At 37.7% G+C, this 23,675-nt stretch overlaps 1 protein-coding gene and 1 long non-coding RNA gene across 2 annotated transcripts in view; one reads left to right on the top strand and one right to left on the bottom strand.

Moving 5' to 3' along the window:
- LOC309489275 overlaps positions 1-23,675 on the top strand; it is a 251,524-nt gene that overhangs the window by 117,373 nt on the left and 110,476 nt on the right. The window lies entirely within an intron of this gene.
- The window catches only part of clmpa (CXADR like membrane protein a), a 68,220-nt gene continuing 45,898 nt past the window's right edge, over positions 1,354-23,675 (bottom strand). Inside the window, exons 2-7 of the mRNA XM_082157870.1 lie at positions 14,869-15,026; positions 12,781-12,979; positions 10,881-11,048; positions 8,448-8,570; positions 6,225-6,366; positions 1,354-4,687 (exon numbers count right to left, since the gene is read on the bottom strand). Of these exons, the coding sequence (XP_082013996.1) occupies positions 4,339-4,687; positions 6,225-6,366; positions 8,448-8,570; positions 10,881-11,048; positions 12,781-12,979; positions 14,869-15,026 (1,139 nt within the window). The 3' untranslated portion in view covers positions 1,354-4,338. The remainder of the gene's footprint in view (positions 4,688-6,224; positions 6,367-8,447; positions 8,571-10,880; positions 11,049-12,780; positions 12,980-14,868; positions 15,027-23,675) is intronic.

The following is a 23,675-nucleotide window of genomic DNA, read 5'->3' as shown; positions in this document are numbered from 1 at the left end:
TGTGGGTCAGTCTTCTGTGCAGAGCTTTGCCTTATAGCAGACCGTGGTGCTAACAGGCTCTATTAATGATTTGTCGGAGTGCATACTGATGAAACATGGCTGAATCACAATGAGACTGAGAACAATTACACCACAAAGGGGGGATTAAGGAATGAATAATTAACTTCTTTTCTTCTTTTTTCTCTTGCTTAGCCCATAAGACACAGGATAACTCTAAAAACTTCAAACTCACTTGACTCTCAACTTTTCTTGAGCAGGAACACATCAGATGGATGGCTTTCACCACAGGAAATAAATGTATCTTTAAATAACATTTCAAGGGCCATGTTTGTATACAGGGCCTAAGGTGCTTGCCAATTGCCAACTGCGAGTAAAATCGGTGTTGGCGAGTAGGCCTAAATAAAACGGTGACAATCGGCAGTTAGCCTGTAACATTTATATGAATTCTAACAATGCAATGTTGTGAGAACCTGAACTTCAACAAACGAACGGCGCTCGCGACAATTCACGGAACGTAAACAGTTGAGAAAGATAACGCATGTGTTTCATTGGATCCGTGCATTCGGTGCATTAAAGTAACAGCATCCTAATAATCCTGCTGCCATGTTAATCAAACAACAAAATCACGCATTGCTCTTGACTGAATAACTTTTGTAACTTAAATAAGGATTAATATCTGCTTAATTTATACAACGAAGACTATGCAGTGTTATTTTACATTCGATTACTTTTTCTGTATCTAAAAATGTGAATTTTCACTGGTATCTAACATTTTTGCAAAAATAATTTCATGGCTGGTAAAAAAATATTTACCCTGGTAAATTTTCTTAACGGATTAGTTCACTTTAAAATGAAAATTAGCCCTTGATTTACTCACCCTCAAGCCATCCTAGGTGTATGACTTTCTTCTCTCAGAAGCTAGTTATTTTACTTTATAAATATTAATATTTTTTTTACACAAACTCGTCGTTTTGCTTCAGAAGGCCTTTATTAACCCCCTGGAACTGTTTGGAGTTCATTTACGATAAATGGATGCACGTTTTTGAGCTTAAATCTGTTGGTTGCCATCCACTGCCATTATAAAACTTGGAATTTTTTATATATATATATATATATATAACTCCTATTGTACTTCATTTACACCTAAGATGGCTTAAGGGTGAGTAAATCATGGTCTAATTTTCATTTGAAAGTGAACTACCCCTTTAAGTCTCCGGCCATTGGCAGGTGTGGGTAAAAAGTTCATTTAAGGCCCTGTTTGGATATCTTTAGATTTGCTTTGAGTTTGATTTTAATCCACAAAGACAAAAGGCATTTGAGAGAGGAAATCTCCGGAGACAGAAAATGACACTGTTTTCATTGGCTTGCCATTTAATGCTTTATTACAAACCAAAGGAAAATCATTAAGATACTGTACAAATATACATTTGAAATGAAAGGAAATATGTACAAGGTCATTTGTCCAATCAATCAATAGCCAGTAATGTTTAAAAATAATAATAATTCTGAACGACAGAGGGAAATGGCTCATGGTTTCCTTACTCATGCAGTCAAAACACCAGACTGACCAAACAAAACTACTGTATAGAGAGTACAGCTGTAGAAGTGCAAAGTCATCGACAAAAATGAGTTCATTCCATGTTTATTGGGTATAATGAAAGTTGACGTATAAATACAAAAAGTATTTACATTAGTAACATTTTAACCAAAATCCTTTTTTATAATGCGATTCTTAGTATATAATGTACTGATATTAGCACTGAGCCAAAATACTTGCCTTTCTCTAGCTATCGTTGTCATGCAGGTCCATTGCCAATAGTGTTTAGATGCACATTCTCTCAAGCAATTGTATGCAGGGTGTTTAACATTAGAGCTCAGCATTCAAACTGTTCAGCCGTGACTGACCGAACACAAACTCAACTGAACCATGCGTCTCAGCACATATCAACAGCAGACTCAGCCGTACAGGAACAGCGGGTTACGAGGAAGTACTTAGACTAATATTACTTTATTTCCTCACGTTCCCCGTGCGTGGAAAGAGACTTCAAAGCCGGGGAATCGACCGGGTTGTTGGTTGAAGCTAAATCAATGGAACTGGGTGCACATTCGGAGTTCTTTTGCATTGGCCTTAAGAGTTGTGAAGGATTGGATTTAGATAAATAAGGTCAGCCTTTGGTTCTTTTACCTCTCAGAGCATTGACATCTAAGTCTTGTTCAATGCAGAGACGGTTATTCCCTGGTTATCCGGCAAGAAGACATTGTGCTCCTTAAGGGTGACCTGTCACTTTAAATATTTTCTGACATCTTGTTCGTCCGTCTAATTCATTTCTGAAGACGTAAAAAAGAAGAGGGGAGGAATTCATGTTATGGCCTCCTGCTGTTTACTAATGGGGACTCAAAAAGCAAATTTTTGCAGCTGATTCTGGGTATGAATGCCTCTCTGAGCACTAGAATTCATCAAACATTGAAATATAAGAAGGGAAAAAAAACTGAAAAACAGAGAAAATATATTTTCAATGGCATTAGAGTAACCAGAACACAACTAGGATACAAATATGATTAATATATATAAATCTGCACTCAAGAATTTAAAGCTTCTAACCTACTGCAGATACAATGCTGTGTCTTTTGCCAAAATAGCAAAAAATTAATCTTAATAATAAATGGTTGAAAAGAGGAAAAAAGCTAAAAATAGCCAGCTATACAACACATTCAAAGCTCATTCGTGCAAGCCCAGATGGAATCTGCAGACTTTTCCCCCACATTTTTAAAAGAAAACTATTTAAACATGATCAAATGTCTTAAACTGAGCAGAAAGCACTACATTCTTATTTGTAGATGAAAGCATTAGCAGTTTAGCCATAATATTTAATATAAAATTATATACAAATATTAAGGGTAATGTAGAGCAGTGGCCTCAACAAACTTCCAAAAGATGCTTTTAAAAACGTAATCTAACTTTAATTAAAATCCTAAACACAAACACACACACACACATACAAAAGACACAAAGAATGTAAACTGAAATTTAACTTTTTCCCTCTAAATAACTATTGTGTTTATTGGAGATCATATTTCTTTTTGAAGAATCTTGGATCCTGAATCACAAAATGGATCGTAATGCACATTTGAAATGTCAAAATCCAGTTTATGTCAATAAAACATTTCAAAACAAGCAGCTTTGTCATAATTTCAGCAGAAATATCTTTAAATTTTGATGGATAATGGCAGACCTTCGAGTCAAAAAGGTTGAGAACCACTAATGTAGAGCTTTGACCAGCCGTTCGAAATCTGTGTAGAACTAGTGCTTTCCACGCAGGCAGATTGTGTGTGGGCCTGCTCGTTCGGTTTCACCGTAATCGGTTACACACTTCAGACCTAAATAAACCAGCACTGAATAAGCCTGACCCAACCTCACCATACTAGCATCCAATGGGATGCGCCAACCAGACATCTGATTTCAATTGCAAATACCAGGAGCCAAAGCCGAATCAAACCATTTCCCCATTGAGACAATCGACCTCATTACTGAAGATACTGTGTTCATTATCCTGAAGAATGTGAGTGAATGATTTAAAGGGATTGTGCACACACACGTTACGAATGCTGTTAGATACTTCAACTGAAATATATATGGAATTCCTATAAATACCTATTAAATACGGAATACTTCTATTCATATGGAATATTTATAGCTCTAATGAGGAACAAACCAATTTACTGTAATTGTTTATGTCACGGTGTGTTGATTTCTCCTCGTTCTGGGCCAATCATGGCGTCTGCGCCCAGCAGGTGACCTGCCATTGGCTGTTGGGGTGTGATACCAGCTGGGCTGCCTGGCAAATGCTGATTGGCCGAGGAAATGAGTGTCAGATGTGAATCCTCGTAGGGGCGAACGAGCAGGTGCCGGAAAGAGTCCGCTTATGTGAATTCCTCCTCCAGTTCTGTAGCTGTCAGTTCAAACCCAGCGAGGACAGGAAGTGTGTGGTCAGGTGGACAGGCTGTCTGTCTGGGTAAAGGCAGAGCTGAATCTCTGCTCATATCTGCCTCTTTTGTTTGCTCAAACCACCATAACAACACAAGGCACAGTCCTCACATCTTTAAACCCTTTAAAAATACATACACTCCACGAGGGGTCTCCTTCCACTTCAGTGTGCACATAAAAACAACAAAAGCATTCATTTTCCAATGTTGAATCAAAAGGCCTGACCACCTGGGTTTTCCGCAGGGAATGGGAAATCCTTTGGGAATGTTCCTGATACCAGATGTGGGAGTTGATGCTTGTTGCAGTGTGTGTATTTATCTGTTTGTGTGTGTGTTTATGTGTGTTTTGTATTCCTACACAGTCTGGAATGCCTTGGTTTGCGCGGGGATCATCACCGGTGTGGCGCCCATCCTCGTCAGGTTCCCTGGGCTGAGCTTTGCCGAGCTGGGTTTGGGGCTACTGCTGGGCTCCGGGGGTTTGGGGACCACGTGGTTGTACGGGGGTGGTACGGAAGGGAAGTTTTCGGGCTGCCCGCTTTCTTTAAGGGCAGCCACCACGGGCAGTCGAGGCCTGGGCCCACGGGGGACGCTGTTGTGCACCATAGACTGAGTGGAGGAGGCTCCGGAGCGAGAACTACCAGAGCGAGAGGAGGAGAGAGAGTTTGGCTTCACCAGTTTGGCTTTGGGAGCTTCCGCATCTTCCCTAAAACATAAAGAGAGAGACACCCCTTATGAAAAGAAAGTATATTTCCCTATATATGAATGATCAATATATTAAATGGTTCAACAGTATTGAAATATTCTGTATAGTTACTGAAAATATACAGAATAATATATTGTGTTAATATATTACGATATATTGAATAATACATAAGGTATTGCCGCTTTTCATATATTGAAAAATATGTGACAATATAAGTACTAATATATCATAATGTATGTAATTTTATAGTCAGAAATACACTTCATTATATATAGATGTATATGTGATCAGATATGGTACTGCATGTGTAATATATTGCAGATATATTTACTCATGCAACAGAAACACACATATATAGAGAAGTATATAATGTAATATATATTTTTTAATTATTTGCATTATAAATGTTTCATATTTTCAAGCTAACAGAAGTTAACAAAAGCACAAGCACACCTGCATGCACCAAAGTATTTAGGCAAGAGACTTTCACTGTGCTAAGGGTGATTACTTTTAAATATCGTAATTATAGTCTTAATGATGTTCGGCCAATCGTCAGCCGAACCACAGGCTCTACTCTTCAGCACAATGGTGACCCCAAAAACTCAGACATTTTAAATTCCAAAATAATAGAACATGAAGAACTAACAGACCTCCCTCCTTACTAGTCTCCCATATATGAAAATGTATTATGTAATATATATTTTGCAGTATATACCCATATATTTTTGTTTCATAAGGGACTGTGAGATGTTTCATCTTGTTGTGTATACAGTTTGCATGCAAGGGCCTGCAAATGTCTGTGCCAAATTGGAAGTGTTATTATTCAGACGGCTCCCTATAAACATGTCAGCTCCCTCAGAAAGAATTTTTGTCAAACTGTTGGTCCTCCAGGACAGTATATTTATGTAGATGTATTTTGAAAATCAGTATTAAGAATATATTTTCAGCTACTCTTATTTTATTTTTTTTACATTAATTTAAAAATATACCTGAAAATATATTTTTTCCATATGGGCGACTAGCTAGAAGCTTTTCTTTTCAACAACTCACATGGAGTTTATTTACATTTGAGTCAAAAATGCATTTAGGCTTGAAATGGAGTTAGCATAGCTAGCAGCATTTGCATTAGCAAACATGCATAGAATATGTTTTGGGCCTAAATGCACTTTACATTTTATTAAGAATGTTTTGATAAATTCACTAAAGCATAAAGACACTCAAATACCTTTAAACCCTTCAGGCTACTGGCTAACAAGTCTAGGGAAAGTGACTTCTACTACACTGGAACCATATGTATCTCTTTAACCTCAGCGAGAGCAGTGTAAATGTGTGTATCTCGCTGTCATTTGCATTTTTAATGCTCACTCATCCTCCAAACCTGCATAATTCATCCCGACACCCACAAATTAGCCTAGACATGAATGCAAGTCAACAAAGAGAAATAGAGCTGCTAGACATTATAAATAGTGTCAGGCTGAAATTTGCAATTATGTCCAATGTGCTATTTAAAGAAATGTTTTTTGTTTGTTTGTTTTACCTTATTTCATTGGGCGCTTCCTCCTCCTCATATTTCTTCTTCTCTTTCTTGCGGAAAACAAGCCAGACGATGAGGATGATGAGTAGAACGCCGAAGGACACGCCCACCACGGCACCAGCCACCACGCCCATTCCACGGACATCTGCAAAAGAGCGGACACTTCACAGCTCATTCCATTTTATAAGTTATGGTGTATGCTAAGGTAAGCTTCAGTGTTATTATTGTCAAGTCACATTTATTTATACAAAGTTCTGGCATGAAACTCCAGATAGCGCAGGCTAATAGGTCCTTAACTTAATCTGCTTGCAATCACATCATTCTCTATAGATACCAGCTGATTGGTTGCTGCTGTATCAGTAGCCAATGAGCTTGCTGCTCATCCTTCAAATACTTGGTTAGCAGGTGTGCACCGCTTTGCAATGGCATAGTACCATCCTAGCAACCACCCACAACATTCTATTCTATTCACAAATCACACATATACAGTAGAGCCCAGAAGTGCCTAAAACTGTTTAAACACACACACTCACTATACACTACTGTATACAGCACGATTAATCACAATCTCGATTCAAACAACAATGCAATCTCATTCTTAAATGACAGCGATTCCGCTCTGTATATTAAACCTTTGACAAGTACGATCACAGCGAACGTTCAGATCTGCGTTGGCACTGCCGCTGACCCAGAGTCAGCAGTTGTCATGTGTAAGTATGAAACAGCTTCACAGACCTTTCAACCACACAGTATCATTATTTCTCTCTTACAAACATTCAAATTATTACAGTAATGAGACAAAAGTGTATAGTTTGGATATGGCCAGTCGTGGCCTAATGGTTAGAGAAGGTTGTGGGTTCTAGTCGATGTCTAGTTTCTGTGGTAGAGAAAAAATAGAGTGACGCTTCAAATAAAGATTGTATCAATTACACCATTACGCCAGTAGAAGGCAAGAAATTACTATTTAAAAGTAATGAATCAAGTAAAGTATTTAAGAGTGAGTCATTGAATCAATCATTCAAACCTTTTTTTTTTTTTTTATAATTCATTCAAATCAATGAAACATTTTTAAATAGACTGCAGCAATTCACTTTTTTTAGAACCTCTAGTAAATTGCATGTTATTTTTGTTTAGTTGTTTATTCAGAATCGTGAGAGAATCGTGATCTCTCTTTTTTTTTTAAAGAAAAAGAAATTGTGATTCTCAATTTATCCAGAAGCGTGCTTCTTTTAAAAAGACACATAAAATAAAGTTTTCATGCTCAGAATAGACTAACAGCCTGTAACAAGCAGCCCCCTCTGCATTGCAGATACCTGAAGGAGTGTAACTCACCATGAGAATACTCCAGCAAACAGCACAGCATTAATCAACCTGCCGCACTCACTATGCTCCTTTCTTTAATAACATGCCATTTTTTGCATGAATTATTTTTTTCTTTCCGCCACATAATTAATTATTTCTTCTAATTCCATCATCTGATATTTAATTATGCAGCAGAGCAGTTTGAGAAAGGTTTGGAGGAAGGGATTAAATCAATGAACACTGTAAAAAAAAAAAAGGATTAATTCTTTATTTGGATGTTAAATAGTGCTGAAAGATCGCACTGCATAGCAGAATTAGTCTGGATCTCACCGCCATCTTCACAAAAATACTGTGGCTTGCTATACAGCAACGACTTGTGCTGACAGTAATTAAATTACGTGTTGGAAGCAAGCATAAAACAGCAACGCAAAACAAAAAAAAGCTAAGAATAGGAATTTATAGTTTGCATAAATCTTTTCATCTGTGTCATATCACACAAACAGAAACACACTAGTCAAGTTCAGAATCACTACAAAATACAACTCATTCTACATTGGGTCATACAGCATATATTCTGTTAGTATATTCATTTTCTGTATGCAATACTCAGACTGCCTATTGTATCCCACAGTGCAAAGCACAGTGCCACTATTTGACTAATTAACAATTTTTTGACAAATTAGCTTAAAAAATGCAATATGCATTTTTATTTTCAAGGTAATGGATAACTGGATGTCACTTGCTAAATTAAACATGAAGCACAATGAGGTAATATATCCACAGTGTAGCATATTACTGTTTGAAGCATTTGTCAATGCATACTATGCACTATTTTTAGAAAACAGTAGGTAGTTGGCACAGTATGCAGTAAGATGTATGCCAATATGCCATTTTGAACTTAACCATACAAACACAGATACTTACAGTGAACTTTGACCTCTAAAATGCAGTTTTCTTCTCCGACATCATTGCTGGCGGTGCATTTATAGACACCTGCACTTTCCTTCGTGAGATTTTTCAGCGTAACAATCTCAGGGTTCTTCAGATCTTAAGACAAAAAACACTAAGTTACTTTGATATGTTAATAGTTTAGACAGAATTGCACAGCATCCATCCAGACACATGATGAACAATAAATCCTATTTCTTCCATAATAATCTCCCATTCATTTTGTTGGCTGCTGGGTAGCCCCGCCCATATAAAAATCTAATTCTGGCAAATTTATATTCACTTTATATTCATAAGAAGTCTCTTATGCTCTCCAAGGCTGCATTTATTTAATACACTGTTTCTATTTTAATATATTTTAAAATCTAATTTATTCCTGTGAATTTTCAGCATCATGTCTCCGGTCTTCAGGTTCACATGATCCTTCAGAAATCATTCTAATATGCTGATTTGGTGCTTGCTACAATTCCTGTCTCATGTTCCCCTGTCTTGTGTTTAAGGACTCTTATTTTGAAGTGTATTGTTGTTCTTATTGTTCCTGCTTTTACTTCCTGTGATTAGTTCCTGTTTCCCTTGTTTGTTTCCAATGTTTCCCTCGTTAATCACCACAGAAACTCATTAAACACACCTGTTTCTTTCGCCAGTTTTGTTATCTTGCGTCTTTATACCCTAGTGTTTCTCTTGTTTTTTTTGTCTTTAATTGATATTATGTGCGTGTTTATTTTAGTTCTGTTTTTCCCGTGTCTGGAATATCCTGTTTTCTGTCTGGATTTACTTTTGTTGTTTTGTTTAAAGGTGCCCTATGTAACGTTTTGATGGAACAGCAAATCCATCAATCCTTCTTTCCAAAACATGTTTTTGTCTTTCCCTGATTCACTATGGTAAGCCCATTATAAGTGTTCATATCAGTACATAGAGAAAAGTTGCTCCAGCTACTTTGACGCATGTATGGTGTGGGAGTAGCAGGGGTTAGTTGTCACAACGAGCGAGAAAGGTTGACATGGCTTGTCACTTTATCACACTGGGCCAGATAAGGACACACTTCAAGCTTCAAGTACTAAACCGAATCACTAACCTCTGGTTAGTGATGATTTAATCGAAACCTGATTTCTGACATGAAACAACTTCTAAAAGTGGTCAGCTGAATGAACAGATCATGCTCTGCAAAATTCTCCACAAAGGCTGATGAAGGGTACAGAGCGCATTACATTGCACATACGTCACATCTCTTATCCGATCTCATAAGAGGGGCTAATTGAGGAGGTAGTGAAGCATGTGGGGTGAAAAATGCTGATGGAATTGATGTAAATTTAATTTGAGAATGCTTGCGGTGTTAAATTGTCCCTGTAGTGTCTTCATCTATTTTCTGCTCCTCCAGAGAGATGATGTCCACATGATTTACTCCCCACGCATGGAATATAAACTTAACGCTGCATTTTCTTTCTTCTCGAGAAAGCAGTATTGCGAGTCAGTGTAGCGGTTAAAAACCTGAGCAACAGGTTACAGTCAAAAGATCATTTCCATGTACATCACATCTAAATGTGGCACATAGAACTATTAGTAATAATTATCACTATGAAAATTTCCTCCTGCTTAAAGGTGCATTTTTTAAATTCATTTTAAGTCAGTTTATTGTTCATTGGCTACTAATTAGTATGTCATTCATAAGTTTATCTCACCTACAAGTTTAAACATTAAGACCTCCAGGCACCATATAAACATTGAGAGTGGTCCACACAGATCTGCCAATCTCTTTCCAGCTCAACCTATAGCGTGAGTTTGGGGCGTGGCTACTGTAGCAGGCGGAGCCAGAGGGTGTTTAGCTGCTGTGGGACCATGACTGATGCGTTACATGGGAAAATAATTTAAGCTTCAGGTACAGGAGTCTTCAAAGATTAAACAGGTCATGAACACGAACAGGGAATTGCGATACAATGCGATACAATAAATCATCATCATGCACCAATTCCGAAAGAGAAATGTTCCAGTTTATATTGTTTACTTTGATGTGTCCAGTGTAGACAGACTCAAACAGCTGTGGCGCGTCATGTCAAAAAATGCATCAAGTGCAGATAAATTGGATCGGTTTATTATAAGGGAGATGCTCGCGTTCACTCTAGACAGAGCGATACTCAGTTGCTTACTCATGACACAGGGCAATACAGCTAAAAGTATTACTAATATGTTGGACCTTTTATTGAAAGTTACCTACTTTTACCTGTTGAGACATGCCTTCGTGCCAACAAGTATGAGCTGTATTTGTGATGTTTGAGTTGGGAAAGGGGCGTTTGCAAAATATGCTTTATATTTGTAATTCTGCGTGGTGCCACTAGTTCCAGAAACTACATAGGCCTACTTCAGCTTTAAAGATGTAAATGATAAAACGCTATTACTTTTCTAAGAGCTCACCTATGAGGGCCAGAGGTGGGAGCTTGCCAACATATTTTCCCTTGTCCAAGACTCTCTCCCATTTGTAGCTGATTGGGTCAGAACCATCTGTGGACTTGCAGCTCAGTCTGACATCACTTCCTTCCAGCAGACGACCCTCCATCCAACAGCGTGGTTTGGACGGCTTCACTGCAAGTTGAAAAACAGACATGGTAAAACACACATGGTAAGGTAAACATTAAGTCAAGTCACCTTTATTTATAAAGTGCTTTATACAATACCGATTTTTTCAAAGCAGCTTTACAGTGATGACTGAAAAATTATGCATTTCGGCTGTTGTTCAGCTGAAGTCAGTTGAGTGTTGATTCAGTTCCGTTGCAAAGATCATTGGTTATTAAATTAGTTAATTTCATCTATAAAGCAGTTCTGCAAAAAAATTATGACATCGCCCAGCTCCGTTCAGTTCACAACAGCGTCCGTACAGTCAGATCAATAATATTGTTGAATATAATTAATTGTCCCCAACTAAGCAAGCCAGAGGTGACAAAGCAGGCCAGAGACGACATTACATCATGGTATGAATTTTCTTATATTGTAATGTAGGGATTTTAGCAAAGAATTTGCTTATATAAAACATAACTACATAGTTTTGGACAATCCAATGAATTTTATATCACAATACAGGTATTTTAGCAGGAAATTTATCAAATAATTGCCTTATATATTAAATAACCGCAAAGAGATGCATATTAATTTGAAAATCCCCTGAATTTAATATCACAATATAGGTGTTTTAGCTGGAAATTCAACAAAGAATTGGCTTGTATATTAAATAACCAGGTAGTAATGCATATCTTTTGATAATCGGGTGAATTAAATAATTTACAAATAAAAGATATTCCATCTGGATAAACTCATTTGATTATTTGCTTTTTAAATGAATTTTTTCATAATATAATATTTATAAATCTTGTGCTAAATAGCACTTGAGTTTAAAGACTAAAAAACAGTCAAACTAATTTTACCCTTTTTGCGTCATTCCCCATTTAGATTTGTTTTTCCTCACATCATGAAACCTTTTAAAACCCAGTGTGACGCCAGCGAGTTCTATAACATGAATCTGTAAAACAACCCGTTCACCATTCGGTCCTCGACCCCCCGCTCCTGCCCACCCCGGCCATCAGCATCTGCTCCTGCCGCCTCTATCTGCTGAGCCAGGACAATTCTGTCCCGGCACTCGCAGGGGGGGATGCAATTACAGCCGCTGAGTGGGATGCAGGTCCCCTCCATCTCCCGACTCTGTCAGGATCACTTACTGCGCAAAGAGGAAGCTGCAGCCTCGTCCTTTGCCAAGCCATTATCTTTGTGTTGAACAAGACAAATGCTAATGTTTGCCCCTCGGAATCGAGCATGTCGTTTCAAAGCTACGGATCATTTGTACAAATGCATGCGTAAATTTGTGGCGCTCTTAAATGTCTTTATATAGCTGTCGAAGCGGTTAAGATGGAATGAGGGAATATAGAAAGAAAAAATGGGGGAAAGCAGACGTATAATGTTTCTATGCAAGAAGAAGTGTTTATTCAACACATCCTCGCAATAATACATGTTGAATGAGCAACTTAGCCTGATTTATGTGTTTTGGAAGTTCAACTCTAGTGTGTCGTATAAATGATGTAGATGTTTACATGTGATTTTCTCTCCACGCTATCATCCATAATGTGTCGTTTTTATTGTCACACAGTCGCTGAATGTCATTTCACGCCAAGATCGGGGCACAACTGGCGCACTACGCCCAGAGACAACATCCTGGTGCTATTTTTGTACCCCTTACTCTGTGACATAAGCATCTGTCATGTCTTTTTCGTTCTCCAGGCCTAGAAGAGGAGTTAATTAAAGCCAAGCTGCAGGGCCAAAGACTCACGGAGCACGATGAGTTTGACTGTGTTCCAGTAGTACTTCCCGCCGTTCTTGACCTTGCAGATGTACTCTCCAGAGTCTGTGAGCGAGAGGTCACTGATCATGAGTGAAGCGTCACCCTTCAGATAGTCGCCTGATAGGGACAGCCGTCCAGCTTCACTCTCATTGGGGTCGTAGATCCGACCCCCAAAGTAGGTGATCAACTGGTGAAAGAGGAAACATACAGCGAATTAATAAAGACTGCTTTGATTAAGCTTTTGAAAATCTATGAGCTACGGGTAAAATCCAGTGAGGGTTGAGTCACACGCCTGCAGTTAGAGTCTGCTAAACTCTGATGTCACTGTGAATCAGGCCTTTCTTTGCTTGGTTATATTTGTCTTTCGGTGTCCCTGATACTCAACTTCATTTGGTAAAGCACTGCTAAAGCTATTCTGCTCACCAAAAACTGCCCTTTTCACTTATAAAAGTTTCCTTTTATTTAACATTTACTAAAAGGTAATCATAATAAAAACACTAAGAATTTAGCTGTTTTTTTACATTGACAATATGTTTCTTGAGTACCAAATATTAGAATGATTTCTGAAGGATCATGTGACATTGAAGACTGAAGTAATGAGGCTGAAAATTCAGCTTTGCATCACAGGGATAAATTACATTTAAAATTATATTAATATAGAAACAGTGATTCTACATTATAATACTATTTCACAAAATTACTGTTTTACTGTATTTTGCTCAAATAACTGCAGCCTTGGAGGGACTCTCAAAGGGATAATTCACCCAAAAATGAAAATGCTGTTATTATTTACTCGCCCTCATGTTGTTCCAAACCTGTCTGAGTTTCTTTCTTCAGCTGAACACAAAAGAAGATATTTTAAAGAATGTTGGTAATCAAACAGTTGACGGTAGCCATTTACTAAGTCTGAAGTCATAGTATTTTTTAATTAATCAATCAGTTTGATTACCAACATTCTTCAAATATCTTCTTTTGTGTTCATCAGAAGAAAGAAACTCATACAGGCGTACATACAAATATCTTACAGGCCATTCACTTTTGAACGGTAGAGAAAAAGCTAAAATGCACCTTAAAGTTTGAATCGTTGGTAGGGATGCATGATATATCAGCCACCATATCGATATCGGCCGATATATGTTCATTTTTAATGTTATCGTTATCGGCCCAATAAAAATATATTGATGCCAATAAATAATGTATTTTTCCTTCAGCTGAGACACTTCAGATGCGCACTGTTTGCCATGATGTTTTTGAGTCACTTCAAAAAAGGTGCAACACAAGTCTGTCATATAGGCTATATAAAATTATTATGAGAACATCATTATAATTGTGTGCTTGGGACATGGATTTTAATAGTGAGACTTTTGTTTTTGTTATCAGGATCTCAAAAATTTGAGATTTAAGATTTAAATGTAGTTTTTAAATTTAGATTTAAATCTAAAATAGATTTAAATTTAGATTTAAATTTCTAAGTTTAGATTTATCTGCCAATATATCAGTTATCGGCTTTCAAATATAATTAATTATCGTTATTGGTATCGGCCCAAAATTTTCATATCCCATCCCTAATTATTGGTGGTGCTTAAGTGTCTAAGAGACAGATCCCAAAATTGTCACCTAAGCAGAACAAAAAACTCATCCCTAAAATATAGATTTATCTCATTAAAGGGCTACATGCCATTTAGAAAAAAAGCTCTGAAATGATTCGTCTCTGGCAGGAAGTTCAATCGGCAAAAGGTTTGAACCTTCTTGTCAGATATATTGTGTCGGGAAGGACCTCAGGGAGCAGCTTGAGCCGTGGCCAGATTAAAATGTAGAACTTGTCCTCGGGCCAATTCCACATCATTAGGTCATAAAAGTAATTGTTGAGGGTGATACGAGGCAAACCAGTGACATTAAAAGAGAGCAGTTTTCACAGTGCTGATTGAAGCACCAGTTGATGGTACAGTTTACAGAAAGACAACCCTTCCCATAATCGCAGCAAAAAGCACTGCACTGCAGATCAGCGAAGGCCAGCATCAGCAGCGCACTGTCGCATACACACACACACACACACACACACACACACATGCTCACCACTGTCTGCCGTGAGCTGGATTTATGCAGCATCCATTCTATGTCCAGCAGGGTAATGTCGGCTTGCCACAGCTGATGGTGGCAAGGCAGCGTGGCATTGTCTCCGACCACTCTCTTCATCTCCGTCTGGCCATTCGCCTGAAGCACACTCAGCAATACTGTGGAGAGAGAGACAAAGAGAGAGGAGGGAGCGTTAAGGCCCGATGCCAGGGAGAAGTTATAGGACGGAAGGGCTTTAGTTGGCTTTACTGCAGGATGCAGAGGTAGATATCATGCAGGCATCAGGGATATCACGCGACTGATCCAATGACACACACACACACACACACACACACACACACACACACACACAGGCGCAGCGGCACGGCTCTCATCCAGAGCAGAGAGAAGATGATTCAGGCTAGAGGCCAGAGGCTCCATGGAGACAATCATTGTTCTACCCTCAGATAAATTCCTGGAATTGGACAACGGTTTAACAGCCAAGTGGCCACTTTTCACACTGAATAGGAGATCATCTCCATAACACAAGGGAGGTAAAGGACTATTAGCGACTGCTGGAGATGAAGGCGGCCATGCTTGTGAATTTATTGAGGTTGAAGCATTTTGTCAAGTCTAGTCACATTTATCCATTTAAAGCAGCTTCACGGTAATAAACAGGAAAATAACACACATACATTTCATCAAATATGAGACTAATTCAAATTCTGCTGTAAAGCAGCTCTACAAAGACAATAGTGTCATTATTTAGTTCAGTTGATCCAGTTCAGTTCAAGAAGTGTAAAGGTCATGAATCATGAAATGAGTTTGATTCAGCTATAAAGCAGCTCTACAGAAGACAGCAGTGTCGTTATTCAGCTCTGTTTAGTTCAATGTTGATTCACAAGATGTTGCAGAATTCATCAATTATGAAATGATGTCGATTCAGCTATAAAGCAGCTCAGCAGAAAACAGTGGTGTCATCATCATCCAGCTCAATTCAGTTCTCATACAATAGTGTCAGTGCAGTCAAAATCCATAATATTACTGAATATTAAGTGTCCCCAAAAAAGCAAGCCTAAGGCCACAGTGGCAAAGAGCCCGAACTCCATCAGGTGACGGAAATGGAGAAAATAACCTTGGGGAGAAACCAAGCTCAGTCTGGGGACCAGTTCTCCTCTGGCCAATTGAACGAACGTGGTCACATTTTGTCTCCAATACTGATTTGTGGGCGAATTGAATCTGTGCTAATCGGTGTTACAACCCTAATTTCCTCCATTCCAAACCATCACAGCCTCCCAGCGTTTCCCATCACGATACATTTTCCGCTCATCAAGAGATAAAACGCAGAGAGTGGACGTCCCACAGCGCTGCTACTGTACTTTAACACCATTTGCGTTTGAACTTCTCTACATTGACACAGGGAGGCAGCTAAATGAAGGCCAAGCTAATTAATTCCCAGCATGCATTCTGAATGCAGAAATAATGCCCACACAGCCAGATGACAAGCAGACAACTCTACACCTCAGCCATATGCAACAGCCTTATGCTTGAATAATCCTGATAATGTGAGACATATCATCAAAAATCTTCGCTTTGGGCAATGATCAGAATTGAGCACACTGCATACTGTGTTCTGCTTTATAAAAATAGAGAGAGTGAATGTTTTAAATAGAATTATTTCACATGTTTAATTCAGTTTGCGGTAAATGTCTTCACTTCTGGCAGACTAATCAAATAATAGGCAAGAAGATGGTTCATTTAGCTTCTGGTTCATTTGGCACACTAGAAATAGAAGTTTAAACCATTGCAGTTTTCAGTATGCACATTTTTGGCAAATCTAGTAGAAATCTAGACAACTGGGAATTGAACATTTGCATACATACAGCATACTACTGTCTTAAAAAAAACAACCTGAATGTTGTATGACATTTTAAACATGTGCCAAATCTTAAAAAAGAAAGAAAAAAGACCATTTGTAACCATTTTGTAAAGCTTCAGAAAAAAACATAAATTACTACTTTAATAGGCTGTACTCAATGTCGTAAAGTAAGCTAAAAAAAAAAATCAAAATATACAAAAAAATATAGAGCATGGTCTCATTCTCTTCAGAACACTCTTCACCTTAATTAAAATCACAATACTGTTAATAATCTGAACGATGCCTGTGGAACATTTCTTTTTTTTCCTCTTAATATTGGATGACGTCGTACCATGTGATATTTTAAGAACATCAAAGAGACTTTTCTGGCTGTTTATTCAGCGAAAGCGTCTATCTTGGTATTAAATGGGTTAAAATGCAGGCCAGCTAAAATGGGTTGTGATGGAAGCAGGTGAAATCTGCAGGCATTAGCATTAATATGGGACACATTACAGAGGATCAGGTTTTTCTTCAAAGGAAATGATAAGATCAGATAAATCCTCATCTGCATGTCCTCGCAGTGTCGTGGAAATCCATCTTTGAAACAGTGAGATCATGGAGATCTGGCATTTACTGCCTTGAAGTTAAGATTAAGATAATGATACAGTATGGGATTTACAAAGGTTTTAAATTAAGTGTATAGCTATACTCAGAGTTGCATACTTCCATACAACTCGTACTGTATTCACAGAATACCTCGATATTTGCCAAACAACATTCTACAACATTCTGCATATATATCCCATAATGCAATGCACTCCAGCTGATCTGTCATTTGCTGTGTGACACATGAATGAAAAAATACTATTTTACAATTTTAGGATATTTTTCTTGACATATTATTGGATTGGAACGACAAGGTGTTTTACACAAGATTGGATTAAAAATACAAAATATTATTTTAATTAAATTATTCAATGAATTAAAATCAATACATATACTACGAAAACGTTAACATTTTATTTACATAAACTATTATTATAAATTATTATTTATTATTACAACATTTTATTATATCTAAATTGAATACTAATATATACTAATAATTATTAAATGTATTAATAAATAGTAATAATACATTTTATTATATAGGCCTAGCACTTTTTAATTGTTCACTGAATTAAAATATATACTGTACATGTATTTTTTTAATTATTATTATTAGTACTTCCAAATATCAAGCAAACTTTACATTCAATCAGATTAATACTGAATACAACCTAATGCCAACGTATATGCATAAGAGTATGCAGTAAACATTATGCTAAGTATTCCATTCTGAAAATAGTCAGTAGTTCAAGATATTCATATCAACCAATCACTTTACCAGAGTGCGCATGCTCATTGGTGGACAAAAGCATTTGGGAAACACATAAAGGAGCATTTCTCTAGCAGTACTAAACCAGTTTGAAATCTTTGAAGCACACAAAGGTATCCATGCAACTATTTCTAAACCGTAAGGTAGGAGCCTGTGGGCCGGGTCATGTTAAGTTCTCAGCTGGAAAAGGCTTGGATGAAATGGCCATGTTAATGCCTGCAGAGCGAGAAAGGCTGAGTGTTCATCTCTCATGTTCAGCCATCAGCTGCAGCTTGAGATTTTCTAGCCCCTTTAGGCACATGGTGGCTCAGGCTGGGGGAAAAGAGAGTGAAAGAGCGGCTCATTAACAATAGGAACCAAGCAGCTTGGCTGAGATGCACCAAAAGCTGGTGGAAAAGCAGATTTCTATGAAGATGCCCTAGGGGGAGTTGTGCTCCAGTAAATTCTCCTCCCCACAGATCACAGCAATCTTATTATAGAGCAGCCAATAGCACACATCACATACACACCCTTCAAACTGTCCAAAGACATGGTGCATAGCCTTCACAGTCTTTACATGGCACTCGGACTTCGCCACGGGACAGAGCTGTGATACCACCCAATAGCATTCTCCACACTTCCAGCAAGAACAAGTTAATAGAGGAACATTTTTGCAGCTGAGATCTAATTAAAGGGGACCTATTATGTCCTTTTCAAAAGTCTTGATTCTTGGTCTACTAGAACAGATTTTCATGCTTGATAAATATATATATATATATATATATATTTCACATATTTTAAATTGTTGCAGCACAACACTCTGGGGTGCGTTTCCCGAAAGCATCATTAGTCAACTATGGTCACAAGTTCTGTCATTATCAGCATAGTTCAAGGAGTCGTGCTTCCCGAAATCATGGTTCAAGTAAACATTCGCAAACAGCATTGCGTGGTTGAAACCAAAGCTCTTGACCTGTGGTTATAGAAGTATAGTTTCTTGTTTGCATGCCATGAGGACTTAAAGGGGTAATGGATTGAGAAATAAAATGTTGAGCTTTTGACATAAGAGGTCAGCATACTATAAGAATATCCTGTAAGTTTCAGAACTGAAAACTTCCTTGTTAGTCCAAAAACAGCTTTTATTGAAACCAAGCCCAGAGATCGACTCGTTGTGGAATGTGCCTGTCATGGATATGTGAAAGACCGACTCTTCAGAAGAAGATCAACGCCTACTTCATAATTATTATTATTAGTACTTACAAATATCAAGCAAACTTTACATTCAATCAAATTAATACTGAATACAACCTAATGCCCGTGATGCATCCCAGGACCACTGGATTAAAAATAACTTTACTGTTTAATTCCTGTCTTTATGAAGCCCCTCCTTCTGAAAAGTGCAGTGTGTTCAGAGTGCAGTGATTGGTCAACCGCTTCGAGCATGTTTCGGAAATGTCACACCTCTATACCATAACCGTGAGTTTCAACACATTACTAACGCAACTCAACGCAACTCAGGCGTGAATTATTTAGAGGGATATTGTGACATGCACACTCCCGGAAGAAAACTCAAGACTACAATCAATGCTTTTCAAGGAGTTCAGAAACAGTGTGCACTGATATAGAAATAACTCCCTTTGGAGAGAATGTGTTTTTGTAACTTTGTAGACGTTTTTCATGCTCAAACAGCAACATCACACACTAAAAAAGTAGACAAAAACATAATAGGACCGCCTTTAAAGGGTTAGTTCACCCAAAAATGAAAATTACCCCATGATTTACTCACCCTCAAGCCATAGCTGTACAGAATATGATTGTCTTCTTCAGATGAATACAATAAGAGATATATTAAAAAATGTCCTGGCTATTCCAAGCTTTATATTGAATTTTGAAGCCCAAAAAAGTGCATCCATACATCATGGCTCCAGGACCAGAGCCAGGACATGTTTTAATATATCTCATATTGTATTCGTCTGAAAGAAGAATGCCATATACACTTAGGATGGCATGAGGGTGAGTAATTCATGGGGTAATTTTCATTTTTGGGTGAACTAACCCTTTAATGGTGCTTGCATCGCTTTAGTGAGGGATAGGGTGTTACCCCAAATATTAAACTATAAAGAGTAACTAGTCCCACAGCATTTGTGCAACAGCTATTTTTTTTTTACAGCTACATCATTAATTCTTTCTCACAGCTAAATCAAACTTTCAATGTCTCTTCTCCCTTGCATGAGGCTGGAATGTCAGACTCATTTTAGTGAGTCAGTTTGCTCAGACGGTTTTCATTGATTCAAGTTTCAGTTATGTAAACTAGATTTTCTAGTTTCATCGGTTGTATTAAGTGTAATTTCATATTCTGCAATGCTGTTGTTTGTATATTTAAAAAGATATTCTGTCCATTAATGGTTAGTTTACTCAGAAATGAAAATCATGTCCTTCCAAACCTGTATGACTTCTTGTGCAGAGCTCAAAATAAGATATATTGATGAACATTGGGGTCGAAACATCATTGGACCCCATTGACTTTCATTGTATGGACAAAAAGAAAAAACTTTTAAAATAGGTTTTATGTTTCACAGAAGAAAGTCATACATTGTCAACATCGTTTTTTGAATTTCACATTAATATGTTAATTTCTGTTTCTTTGTAACTATTTGATAAATTTACAAGCAATTTCAATGAGTGAAAACAGTAAAAGTGAAATCCTATAAATTGAAAAAGTACTGTAAGTACTACACCCATTATTTTCACTGTACAGGTTTGAAACGGCATGCCAATCATATTTCTTCAGAAAATATAAAAATTGAGTTATTCTTCCCTCTTTTAGTTTTCTGAAAAACATTACTCTGGAGTGATGAGCCCAGTCTATTGCCTTTTGATTCAGCAAAGACAGAGGATAAAACTGAGAAAATGGGAGAATGCACTTTGTTTTCCTGTAGTTGTGCTCACTCAGCTTTGCTGGAAACTGTAAATGCACACAAACGGGAAGAGGGAGAGGTGGGTTTGTTCTGGTGATGTATGCTTGAGTGTGTTTGGGGGTTGAGAGAAAGGAGAAATGAGAAAGTCAAGAACATACAGATAAATGTGCTTTACCGTGCAGTGCAGCACATGGTTCATCTTAAGCCGATTTACACTGCATTTATCTGTCAAAGTTCTGACATTTTCTTGAAATATTTCACTCCGCTGCCGTTTAAAAGTTTAATATCACACATGAAAGTCTGGCGTCTCATGTGAACATCTTCCTAGAGTGAAACACTCTACATTAAAGCTGTATTTTATGTCTCAGCTGCCCAGATGAGTCTACTGAGCTATAAAAAAAGACAAAGATTGGTGCTGCATTACACAGTGTCCAGAAACGCAGCAGTAAATATAAGCGCTCTTTGGCCCAGCGCTGACAGGTCAAGTGCAGGTTCATGGTTCTGCTCTCTCCTTCCCACACAACATCAGACGAAAACAGTCTCAGAGCACATCTGATTTACAGCAGTGTTTGAAAGCAAAGGGAACTGACAATTCATCAGTATTGTAAAGAAGCCTTATTGGAAAGATAAGCAATTTTACAAATTAAACTTTATTTTGGGCTGGGCGGTATGACTATATTTGCGACAATGATATAAAGGTCTATCGATTTTGCTATTTTGTGTATATCACGGTATGTAAATATATCTACACTATGAAAAGAAACATGCATGAATAACAAATCAAGCAATTTTGTGCTTAAAAGACGTCTAATAGCCGTCCAATCACAGCCCAGACATCTAGGCTAAAACGAGGCAAATTTGGGATGTCAGTGGAAATTTTATATAAGTCTAACCATAGCCCAAGAATAGACGCACAGGCTACGCACAGAACATGTCAAAGAAATGAAACCAAACACCTTGTAATCACTGTTGACTTTGCTTACATAATGGAATATCATACATCTCGCAAGTTATTTTGGCAAAAAGGACATGAAATTGGTTAGAAGTGGGTTACTCATAGCCGGACAATATCGGGTCTATACTTAACCGAGATGGTGAAAGGACGGCTATTGCTTGCTGGGAAAGGACGTCTTTGATGTTAAAATGAGTTATTAAGCGCAACAAGCTTCAAACAAGCACTCAACGAAGCCGGTAGCATGTGCACAGAAATCCGCCACTCTCAAACAGCGTTCGATCCCAAATTCTGTTCTCTTTCACGACTTTGAGATAATCATCTGACATGATGCACAGTGATCACCTCAGAGACATTCGGCTCAGGAAAATGTCAGATCTAGATCTGCTTATCTGTTGAGCTCATCTACCATTATGAAATCACATCACCATTCACCAATATTTCCCAATCAAATGTTCTGCATAAATGCTATTATCTGGCCTGTGGGTGTGGTGTGGTGTGAGGTGAGGAATGTTTCCTTCCCATTAAATCCCATGCATTTCTTTCCAGTGACTGCGGGCGCCACTTTGATGGCAGGAATAATTCTCTAATCCCTTCCTGCTGCTGATGATATTCCAGCTCGTGGCATCAACACCCGTGAACACTATACCTGATGCCCGCTACGCTGTCGTCCAAACCACAGGGTGCTTGGTATACAAAAAAGAAAAGAAGGCACAACAAAATGCTTCTTGAGGCAGGGATTCGACTCCTCTCTGGTTTTCAGCTGGGCCTCTGGAGGATGATGAGCATCTCATTTGAATTGGAGGTGCTCAAGCTCCATGACACTCGTGTGAAAAAGCTCATTATCTCCAGCTGAACACCGCATGCGTCAATCACTCTTGGTGACAAGCAGAGAAAACAACGTGATCATCTGCCTGTTTATCTAACTGTCAGTGCATGCTGAACACAATGTGATAAGAAACATAAAGAACTGAGTTTTGTAATCAAACTTTTGCTGTATAAGCTACAGTAAGTTACTTGACACAGTAAAAGCTTCATGCACTCTCTTTTAATCCAAACTAATGTGGCTCTGCATCATTCCTGGGCTTTCCATAGTCACATGTAGCCAGACTTTTAAATATCAGCATAAAATTTGGTTCTACTTATTTTGGTCCAGGGCTAAATCTGAAATCAGTGGACTAGCTTGAAAATATCTAGTTTGTTTGCTATTAACTGCTTCAAACCAAATTCATGATAAAGAAACCTTTTTACACAGTCTGCATTGCACCTGATTCACAAAGATATTATGCAAATGATGGATTTTTTTTTTTTGTAAATTATGCAAAATACAAGATATGTACAATATCATTCTAAAGTTTAGGAGTTGGTAAGATTTTATTTGAATGTTTTTGAAAGAAGTCTCTTATGCTAATGAGGGCTGCATTTATTTGATAAAAAATACAGTAAAAACAGTAATATTGTGAAATATTACAATTTACAATAGTGGTTTTCTATTTGAATACATAAAAAAGAAAAAGAAAACTCCACTCTTCAGTGTCACATGATCCTTCAGAAATATACTATGCTGATTTAAAAGTTATGCAGCTTAATATTTTTGTGGAAATAGTAATTTTTCAGGATTCTTTGATAAATAGAACGTTTATAAAATTTTAAATAGAAATCCTATAAATGTCTTTACTGTCACTTTTGATCTAAAGTCCAGCAGTCCTGAAGTTTATTGTTAAAGGTGCTTTTATGGCTGTAAAC

Source organism: Leuciscus leuciscus, assembly GCF_965113295.1.
Source record: "Leuciscus leuciscus genome assembly, chromosome: 24".
NCBI lineage: Eukaryota > Metazoa > Chordata > Actinopteri > Cypriniformes > Leuciscidae > Leuciscus > Leuciscus leuciscus.
This window is presented reverse-complemented; position numbering and strand designations above follow the sequence as displayed.